This window comes from Ictidomys tridecemlineatus, chromosome 4, assembly GCF_052094955.1.
Source record: "Ictidomys tridecemlineatus isolate mIctTri1 chromosome 4, mIctTri1.hap1, whole genome shotgun sequence".
In the NCBI taxonomy this organism is placed as follows: Eukaryota; Metazoa; Chordata; class Mammalia; order Rodentia; family Sciuridae; genus Ictidomys; species Ictidomys tridecemlineatus.
In genome coordinates this window covers 178106787-178117733 of record NC_135480.1, presented here as the reverse complement: position 1 = coordinate 178117733, position 10947 = coordinate 178106787, and the positions used below count along the sequence as shown (strand labels likewise).

Below are 10947 nucleotides of genomic sequence, written 5' to 3'. Positions count from 1 at the left end.
GTGAGGCGTCAAGTCCCCACGTTCCACAAAGGGAAACAAAATAAAACAAAAAAGTTAGAAAATCAATAGCTTACTTACCCTTGACGCTGTGATATGATGGGAGAGATCGGCTGAACCCCTAAGTTCAGTTTGTCACTTTCCCTGGGCTGCCTTGGGCGAATCACTAGCCCTCTTTAGAACCCCATTACCTCTTCTGAGCAATGGGCATGCAGACACCGCGAAGAATTATTAATGTGAGGGCGATGGACACTGCATTGCATGGAACTAGGAATATTAGCTTTAGGGGTGAGGGACATGATCCTTGGTGCCTTGCTTGGCAGAGGGAGCCTGCAGCTCTAGTTAGGCCTTCTAGCCCCAGTTTCTCTAGAAGCTCCCTCATCGCCCCCCTTCCCAAATTAGAGACACCAACATCATGCATTTTTATTTTGTTCTATTATAAGATTAAATATAGTTTCAAGAAAGATCAGAGCAGAGAGAAAAGAAAATTAAGACAGGAAAAACAATAGTGAACCACAGACACCCAACAGAGTGGGTTGGCTTTTGTTTTTGTTTTGATCTTTCTGTTGTTTGTTGGAGGTTTTTTAATGAGTAGAGTCATCCTCTGGACAAATTTCACAAAATGAAAATATAAATAGAGTAAGAAAACCCAAAAGCAATAATAAAACAGAGACATAAGAAACATTTTTTTTAAGTAAAAGGAATACCTGTTCATGATTAAAAAAAAAAAAAAAAGAAAGAAAGAAATTTCATGTGAGAAATAAATCTGTCCTCCCCTCTGATTGTTCCTCACTCCTGGCCCTATTAACTAGAGTCAGCTGCTCTTGACAGAAACTAGAAACTTATTCTTGATTGTTTCCACACTACAAATGTTAGTGTCCAGTTTTTCTTGTTTGTTTGTTGGTAGCAGAAATTGAACCCAGGGGTGCTTAACCCCTGAGCACATCCCCAGCCCTTTTTATATTTTATTTAGGGAAAGGGACTTGCTAGATTGCTTAGGGCCTCACTAAATTGTGGAGGCTGGTCTTGAACTTGCTATCCTCCTATCTCAGTCTCTAAGCCACTGAGATTACAGGCATGTGGCGTGGCATGGTCTCCCATGTTTGAAGGAGAAGAGAGAATTTAGAAAATCTCCAGAGGCATCTAATTTGCTAAAAGATAATGAACATCATAGGAAAGAATCAAGAACTTTCCTGGATCCTGACAAAATAAAGATATCAATCAAAGAAACTCCCCAAAGGAAGTCCAGATGGCCATGCAACTGAACTTTATCATGCTCAGCGGCCTGCAATGCCCGTGCCCTTGAAATACTCAGGAAAACCATCCAGCACAAAGCAACACCTGATACGTAGAGTGAATTTTTCAGAAAACCGACCCCAAGCAGGAGAAAACCCTCCCTGAGGAACACAGAAGCAAAATTCCTTGCAGGCCAATCTCTTGGACACAGCCATGGAATCAGGGGAGTGGGACAGTGTCAGGAAATGAGAGTATCCCTCATCACATAAAGTGCATCATACCAAAGCATTTGGCCAGCTATGTTGTCATTCAAATTTTTAGAAATGTGGGGGGAAAAAAACACCCCAAAACAGTAGATTGCTATGGTTTGAATGATCGTGTCCCTCCTCTATGATTTACCTGGAGACCCAGTCGCTATGGACTGGAATTTTTACAAAGTGATTAGGTCATAAGAGTTCCACCCTCAGGAATGGGTTTCTTGACGTTATAAAAGTGGCTTGAGGAGCCTCTCACTCCTCCTGCCATGCAGGGACACAGAAGTGCCATCTATGAGGAACTGGCCTCTGCCAGGCACCAAATCTGCTGGTGCATTATTGATCTTAGACTTTCCAGCCTCCAGAACTGTGAGCGATTTGTGTTTATAAATCACCCAGCCTGAGGTACTTAGTTATAGCTGCTCAAATGGACTAAGACGAACTTATTGGACTTTACTAAAATGTCTATGAAATTGAAATGAGTGGAGTTATAAAACATGGACAAAGAGTAATTAAAATGCCACTAAAGTCAGATGCCAGGCTATCTGTGTCCTTTGTTATTTATTATGATATACAGCAGTGGCGGGGGAGCAGGAGAAATAACTTGATTTCATTAGGAAAAAACAAATTAAAAGACTCACTGTTGTTGCTCAAAGGGAGAGGCTTGGAACAAGATTGGTGCCAGAGGAGGCTGCTGTATCCTATCACAGTGCGCTTCTGAAAATCTGGCCATAAATCAGATTCTTAGAAAGCAAATCATATTTTCCCAATAGGAATGATGCTATAATTGAAGCTTGCTTTGCTGGTCGAGGATCCAGCATTAAATTATCCCACGTAACCCCCCACCCCAAGCTGACAGCCAGCCACAACAGGAGCCCTCTGTGGCAGACTCTAGCCCTCCCCTGTTACCACCCAGTTCCCAGCATCCTGGGAGAAAAAGGCCACCCCATCACCCTTGTGAACCACACTCAGAGGACTTCCCTATCCCCGGATCCCGGTTGCACAGAAGCTTCAACAAACATTCTCCTTCAACAAACACGCAATGCTTGCTTGGGGTGTGGCTACGGTGTCACCTATGGAGAGGAGCCCAGAGTTATAGACAGCTACCAAAGCAAAGCAGTGTGATGCCCAAAAGCCATTCTAGAATATGCTGAGATAAAACAAAAATGCTGTGTTTTGTTAACTCTGAGAAGCTCTGTTTTATGTATCATGGAAGGAAAAAAAAATACACTTCCAACCCTAAGGCACTATGAAGGGCAAAGTGCACCCCGATCCCAGATATAAAGGCGTGTGTGTCTCAGGATGGTGGAATGGGGTAATTAACTTGTGAAGAGTGATAAGTGTTATCTCTCAGCATGAACTGAGCCTCCACACTGGAGCTGAGAACAGGGAGCCGTTACTTCTCCTGGAGTGGCTGGGAGGAGGTGTTGCAGAGGAGGTGACTCGATCTGGGTGGCGGAGGGTTCCCCTAGTGGGAGACGGAGCAGGAGGAGCATGCCGGCCTGAAGGCTAGCTTGAGCGAAGGTACAAAGGTTGAGGAGGCTGGCGTGGCTGTGAACCAGCTCATATCCTTTAGCAGTTAGAATCTAGAAGGTGTGGGGGAGAGAGCTGCCTTTTAAAGCTGGAAATACTGAAGCCACATTGTAAATAACCCATGATCCCAGGCTTGGGAGTTGTGTCCAGAAATAGGGAGCCATAGAAGGTTTCACACTGGGGAGTGACAGGATTATAGCTAAGCTTTGGAACAGGTGTGTTGGCAGGGTACGTGAAGGACAGGCCACAGAAGGGTCAGAATGGAGGTAGGGATATAAGTTGGACTTATAAGTAGCAGCCAGTCTGCAAACACAATATGGAGTGAAAAAAGTCAGATGCAAAGGAAGACAGATGCTGATACCATTCACATCAAGTCCAAGCAGTGGCAAAAACTCATCTCTGCCATTAGCAACTAGTACTGTGATTTCCCTATAGGGAGCAGAGTGACCAGGGACACCATAGGGATTTCCTGAAAATTGGTAACATTCTGGTTCTTGGTGCTGGTTATATGGATCTGTTCACTTTGTGCGAATTCATTGAGCTGTGTACTGAAGATTTGTGCACTTTTTTTGTATGTGTGTTGTATCTCAATAAAATTTATAAGAAGAAGGAAGAGGAGGAAGAGAAGGAGAAAGAGGAGGAGGAGGAAGAAGAAAAAGAGATGGAGAAAGAAGAGGAGAAAGAGGATAATAATAATAATGATAATTGTGGCCACAGGGAGGAACTGGAAGTCAAGGTCTAGAATGGAGGAGTAGCAGGAACCTGCTGGAACATACAGGCATTCAACCCCAGCATGAGTCAAAGCTTTGGGCATGGCGTGGCGTGTCTGGAGCAAGCAAAGTTGGGCAGAACTCTCATTCCAGGCCTGTAACAGAGACATTGCAGATGTCTGGGGTAGAGAATAACCAGCAAACATAAAATAAAGGAGCGATCAGGATTAAGAGGGAAATGCAAGAGGAGGAGGCTGTCCGAGGGCACCGGGTTGCTTTAGTGAGTCCTGTCTCCAGGTGAAGGGGGAGAAGGACAGGGGCAGCTGGGCTCTGGTTTTCTTCAGCCACTGGCGATGGGGCATTGGTCCTTGGCAGTACTTGAGAACCGATCATGCAGATGCACAGAGGAGAGCCGGGCTTCCTAGAAGTGGGGGTGGGTTCACCCAGCTACACTCACCTTTATTCCTGGAGTTAGCAGTTTGGTAAGTCGGAGAAAATAGGAGCCGACATGCATCTGGGCTTTAGTAGGGGGTCAGCAAGAGTTCTCCTGATACCCTTGAACGCAAGGTAGAGGAACAGCCTTCAAACGTGCAGGTTGGAGGAGTTTTCAGAAGGTTTAATGCCAGGAACCCCCAAGTGGGCGGTCCCTGGGCTGCAACTTTGGCACTTTTCTTTTTAACATTTTGACCAATGTTTTCAGATCAGAAAGAAAATCAGGTTATCCGAGAGTAGTGGAAGACCCACCATGCAGGATGCCCTCAACAGACTGGAATATCATAACATAATCACTGATGGAATGTTCCCATCCTGTTCCTAGATCCCCCAAGCTAAACTGCTGACACACAGGATTAGAGAGATCTGGCTTGCTGTTCACTTGAAATGGTAGCAATGACATCATAGAAAACAAGCGTAGGCTCTTGGAGAACCACAAGCTTAGGAATCAGAGAAGTGAAGTGTCTACTAGCAAAACGTGAGTAACTCTGGCCTGCAAGGACAGAGGCCTCTGCACAAGGGACGGTCCTTCCTATTTTACATTTTTCTTGGCCCAAAGTGGGGGGTGGGAGTTGGTTGTCAATTCTGCAACCACCTTTGAAGAGAGCCCTGGGCAGACTAGACACCAGGAAAGGTGGCCCCATCTGGGGACATTTCTGCTAAGGAAAGACAGACTTACCTGTACAGACACCTCATCAATCTTGTAATGGACTGGGCTCCTCAGCAGGTGCTGGTCCTGCCATCTTTGGTGGCAATATTGTTATTATTTATTGCCTGCTTAATCCATGCTTAGGGCTATGTTAAATGCTTCATGTGCATCATCTTACTTAGTAAGAGAATTAACTACATGCAAAGTATTTGAAATAGTGGTTGGCACCTGTAGTGCCCACAGATTTAGTGGTTATTATTTAATCCTCACAATAACACTACGAAAGAGCCATCGTCCTCATCCTCATTTTTACCCATGAGGAAATTGAAGTCCAGGAGGTGAAGCGACTGACCCGAAGTTGCACCACTAATAGTTGGTAAGTCAGGATTTGAACCTAGGACTGTCTACTCCAAAACTCACCACTGATTCTAAAGACAAGGGGGACTCATGTGTTGGACAGGTGGTTGGACCAGTGATTTTATAAGCCTTTCCCCTCTCAAAGGCTCCATTCCAAAAACATGCCTTTTGTCCATCCGTGGTACCCTTTGCCAAAGATCTAGAAATTGCTTTTGAGATTTCTAAGTGCTAGGGGCTTTTGGCCTCTTTGCCAGTCTGGGTCCTTCTAGAGACCACCTGATTGTGATCTAAATTCCCATCTGCATCCCTTTAGGATCTGTCCAGATGCTGTGGTTTAAATGAATCCCCTCCAAAGCATGTGTGGGAAACAGTCCCCAGTTTTGGGAGATGGGGCCTAATACAGGGCGATTAGGCCACGAGGACTCTGCCATTGAGGATGGACTGATACACGCGTTATTGAGGAGGTAGGCCATGGCATGACCTGGAAGAGGCCTCTGCCACCTTTCATTCCTGGGGGACCCTGGCCAACTCTCCTCCCTCCCTGTTGGTGTTCATCTTCAGTGATGCCCTTTACCTTTTTTTTTTCAGTACCAGGGATGGAACTCAGGGACACTCTACCACTGAGCTCCATCCCCAGCCCCTTGTAGATTTTGAGATAGTCTCTCTAAGTTGCCCAGGCTGGCCTTGAATTTATAATCCTCCTTCCTCAGCCTCCAGAGTAGCTAGGATTACCAGTGTGCATCACTGTGCCGGTGTTCTTTGCCTCTTTCAGACTTTCCTCCATAGTCATCTAAGGGCACCCTCAAGACGGGACAGTAGAGTAGAGGGTTTGGGCCCTATGACCACCTCTGCTGAATATCATTAGGCACAACATTTCACCAGCCTGGACCTTAGACTCTTAATATGTACAACTGGAATCTTAACACCCATTTTTCAGGCAGTCACGAAGATGAAGATGATGCCTACCAAGGTGTCAGGCGCAGAGTAGGTGGGTGTTGATTATAATAAATGATGGCTGTTATTACTCGAACATAGCACCAGACCACATTAATGCCTGAAACCCATTTTTTTTTCAGTTTAAGAAATATGCTTTGGGTAAAGAAAAAAAGCTACTTAGATTCATTCAGCTAATCTTTTTTTAGAGCTATCATTTGTAACTTATCCATTAAAAAAGAAGAAATGGAAAACAATGCATTTTTTTTTTAAAAAACTGAGCTGCTTGACTGAAAGAAACATTTCAATGGAAACACGAATAAGAAATAGATGGGAGATGTTTGCCAAGATGGTTTATAATTTTTTTTTTTAAGAAAAAATGTGTAACAGAAGGCCTCGCTGCTGTTGGGAGTTAGTAGAGTCAGGTGTGGATGAACAGGGAATGGGCTGGAACGAGGCAGTGGCAGGGGCAGATCTAAGCAGCCCAATGAGATGGCAGAAGGCCCAGCTCAGGAATGAGAGAGAGCAGACATTGGGACCATGGAGAGTGTGGGCTGCTTTGCTTCTGGGCAACAGGATACTACTGAGAGGGATGATTGCCCTGTGACAGGCAGGCAAATGGACCATGGAGCTCCCAAGTCCCTGTGAAGCAAGTGGGCACCATCTCTCAGTACTTTTCCTGCCTCTGAGCTGGGGTCTAGAGATGGACTTCTCAACACAGGTTGGGGTGCATGGGAAAAAGAAGGTAGGGTGATGGGAAGAACATGAGAAGTTAAAGCCATGTGGACTTGGCCTGACATTGGTGATTTATCCCATTCTGGAGGTGTGACCTTGAGCATGTGCTTTCTTGGTCTCCGCTGCATCTCTTAGATGAGCTCAGTCAAGTGTTTCTACAGTCCTAGGACTTGGTCAGTGCATCTCATTCTCATTAATAATAAGAACAATTAGAACTCAGGTCACTTCTAACCCTCTCCTCTGCTTGTATCCTGTGGTTCTTTTTCTTTTTTAAAAAATTAGTGCATTATAGTTTTATCTAATGGGCATTCATTTTGACCTATTCATAAATGCATGCACGGCTGCTCCCTGCCACCAAACCTGGCTTGTTGTAATAGCTTCCTATCCTGTAAGCCTGATTCTGCTCTGTCTTCTCACTGATGGTCTCCACTCAGCCACCAGAGGGATCTTGTTCAAACAGTTCAGATCATGCACTGCTCTGTTCAGTACCTCCCATGGTTCCCCACTTCATCATGGATAGCCAAAGTCTTCACAGCACCTAGGCCCTGCACATCTTTTCTGCCCTTGACCTTGGGTCCTACTGCTTTTTCCATGGCTCACTCTGTTGCAGCCATACTGGCTTCTGACTATTCCTTGAACGTACCAGTCACACCCCTGTCCCTGAGCCTCTGCCACTTGCTGTTCCCTCTCTTGGAACACTATTTCTTATTTTTCTTACTTCCCTTGAGGCTTTGCTGAGAAGTTGCCTTCCTGTATCCTTCCCTCACCTCCCTATTGCAGACTACATACCTGCCTTGCAATCTCAGGATTTCCAGTTGTACTGTCCCTGGGGGCACATTTCATGAACTGACATACTAAGATGTGGTCATATTATTATTACTCCTGCTTATTGTCTCCATTTCTCCACTAGAATGTCAATTCTACAAGGCAGCAGTTTGGGTCTGGTGGATTCACTCCTTTATCCCCAGCTCCTAGGACACTGGCCATCATGGAGTATGCCCTCCCACACACTGTTGAAGGAATGAGCAGCAATTAAAATAAAAGAGGATGGACTCCAGCTTTTGAGGAACAGGGCTTCTAAGGCAGCACTCCAGGGGACCCAGTTGCCTAAACTGGAACACAAGGCCGGGATAGAAACTCAGAACTCCAGGAATGCCCAGGCACTGGAAATAGGGCATGAGCTCAGAGCTTGACCTGGAGCCAACCTACGGACTGGGAAGTGGGTGCTCCTCCCGCCAGGGCTGCTCCCAAGCCATGTGTCTTGGGAACTAGATCACCCTGTAATCAGAGACAGGGGCTGAAGGGCATGTGGCCAGACAGGGCCTTGAACCCCTTGGTAAATGCCAGGCAAAGTTATCCCAGCTTTTAACTTATTCCCAGATGTAGTTGTCAGTGGATCGTCTGTATTGGCACAGAGTACAAGGAAAACACAAATGACTAAGGGGAAAAAAGGAAAAAGAGTAAAAATGCTTATTCAGAAACCTGAGCTGAGTCGAAGAAGGGCAGAAGCCAGAATCCTGTGATTTAGAGGATGTCTGTGATGGCAAGTGAGACACCTGCTGAGTGGGCTCTTAGGGGCCACCCCATCTTTTGGATATTTTTTGGGGAGCATGGAGATGCTCAGATGAGCTCTGCTCATGCAAACCGTCCAACTTGGGGAGGAAGAAATGCTAAGTAAAGCGGAAGGTAGCCTCTGTAGAAGCCTAGAAAGAAATTGGGGCAGGGCTAGTTTGGCTCACTTCCCTTGGCGCTGTCCAAGGTACTGACTTCTGCTCTGCCCCTGCTCTGGTCCTGGTATCCCAGCCCTGCTTCAAGGGCCACTTTTACCTCACTCACAGAGCAGCTCTGTGGCCATCACCTGGTCAGACTCCCTCACCAAATGCCTGAGGGAACTGAGATCCATGGGTGCAAAGAGCTCCTGGTAGCTCTGCAGTTCCAATCCTCCCTAACTCTGGATACTTGGGCAAGCTACAGACCACTTCAACCTATTCACCTGTAAAGTGGGGATGATGAACCCAGTATACTTAGTTTATAGGACTGCTGTGTCAACTACATTGTAAGGCAGGTAGCAAGCACTGGGTGAAGGTTAAATTTCCACCCTTGTTACAAGGTCATGGGTATGGCCCACAATGCTTGCTTCAGCCTCAAGGATGTTTTGTGATTTGATGTCCTGCCATATCCCTGGCATTAAACAGCCCCTGAGATTTTATAATTTATGGAATAAGGTCCCTACTCTTCATGGAGTGACACGGAGGGGGCCAAGGTGTTAGGTCATGGAGTTTATGCATATTTGGTCCAAGACCGCTCTGGCTAAGGTTAGCCAGTGCAGTTATGCGACTCCAGGGGTGCACGGCGGGCTCTGGCCTTAGGACAGAGCTCCCACTCAGGGAGGAATTTTAGGGCGGGGCCCTTCTGGAGTGGGGACACGCGGAGGTCAAATGCCTGGAGGGGGCTGTAGCCGCACGCAAGGTTCGGATCCCAACCCTCGGCTGGGGTAGGCAAAGGGCGGCTACTGCGTCAGGTGAGGAGAAGGGTGTCCTCAGCCAAGACCCAAAGGATAGGACACCTAGTACCAAGAGGCTTTCCCGAGCGCCGGCGGGCATCTTCCGTGATCCTTCGGGCTCCGTCAGGGCCTTGGGCTCCAGAGCAGAACAGGAGAGAGCAGGCTTCAGGTGCCTCTAGGACGTCTTCACGGAACGTTTGCCTGCCCAGACCTGCTCGCCCAGACCTCTGAGAAGCAGTCACCCTGCGGGTTCTACAGGAAGCGCTCGGCAAGCGGCAGCGGCCCCCACATTTGACAGCGCACGGTCCGGGTCCCCCATCTCTGTCCCCGGGCGCTAAGGGCCCGGCGGCCGGCGGGCAGCGGCAGCCGGTGAGGCGGAGGGCCGGGGGCGCGTGTGTGCGTGTGCTGGGAAGACGGCCCTCCCCGCGGCCGCCACAGCGCCTCCCCCTCCCCCGGCGCGCACGGCCGGTCCCCGTCCCTGGAGGCGGCCCAAGCCGCCGCTGTGCAGCCTCGCCTTCGCCTCCCGCGTTTCCTGCCTCCCGCCCTCCCCCGGCCGGGCTCCAGGGGCTGCCGCCTAGCCGCTCAAGGCGGGAGAGCGGCTCAGAGCGCGCACGGGGGCGGGCGGAGGCGGCCCGGTGCGGGGCGGCCGCGCTGGAGAGAGGCGCGCGCCGAGACGCCGGCCCCCTCTCGGCGTTTGCTCGCTCGATCCCCGCCTCCCGCACTCCGCTCGCTCCCACCCCTTCTCGGCGTGATTGATCCGTCACGGGAGCCGCCGCCGCGGCCGTTCTGAGCGAACAGCAGTCGGAGCCCGAGCCGAAGCCGGGGCCCGAGCCGGCGCCATTGCGCGGGCGCCGCGGGGAGAGCTTGGCGCCGGGCGGCGGGCCGGGCCAGGCCATGCGGGCCGAGTGAGCCGGCGCCCGCAGCCCGCGGCGCGGCATGGCTTCCCCGCGGAGCTCCGGGCAGCCCGGGCCGCCGCCGCCGCCGCCACCGCCGCCGCCGCCCGCGCGCCCGCTGCTGCTCCTGCTGCTGCCGCTGCTGCTACTGCTGGCGCCCGGGGCCTGGGGCTGGGCGCGGGGTGCCCCCCGGCCGCCGCCCAGCAGCCCGCCGCTCTCCATCATGGGCCTCATGCCGCTCACCAAGGAGGTGGCCAAGGGCAGCATCGGGCGCGGCGTGCTCCCCGCCGTGGAACTGGCCATCGAGCAGATCCGCAACGAGTCACTCCTGCGCCCCTACTTCCTCGACCTGCGGCTCTACGACACCGAGGTGAGTGTCCGGCAGCTGGTGCCGTCGGGGCTCCAGAGACGGCGGGGAGTGGGAGTGTTGGACAGAAGCAAGCTCCAGCCCTTGGCCAGAGCCTTGACTGACCCGCCCGCGCCTGCCGAGGGCACCACGGGCTAGTGCTCAGTGCTCACCCGCGTCCCGCTGGGTTTGGCTAGCACAACTGGTACCCAGATTTGCCGAGCATCCTCCAGCTCTGGAGATAGTGTGTTGGAGGGGGGCAACACAAGACTAGTGTCTCCTTGGAACAGAGAGGCAGTGGAGAAGGTG

The 10947-nt window shown here is 50.0% G+C and overlaps 1 protein-coding gene across 1 annotated transcript in view; it reads left to right on the top strand.

Moving 5' to 3' along the window:
• The first annotated feature begins 10320 nt into the window (after positions 1–10320).
• The window catches only part of Gabbr2 (gamma-aminobutyric acid type B receptor subunit 2), a 352225-nt gene continuing 351598 nt past the window's right edge, over positions 10321–10947 (top strand). The window contains exon 1 of the mRNA XM_078047869.1: positions 10321–10662. Coding sequence (XP_077903995.1) covers positions 10336–10662 — 327 coding nt within the window. The 5' untranslated portion in view covers positions 10321–10335. The remainder of the gene's footprint in view (positions 10663–10947) is intronic.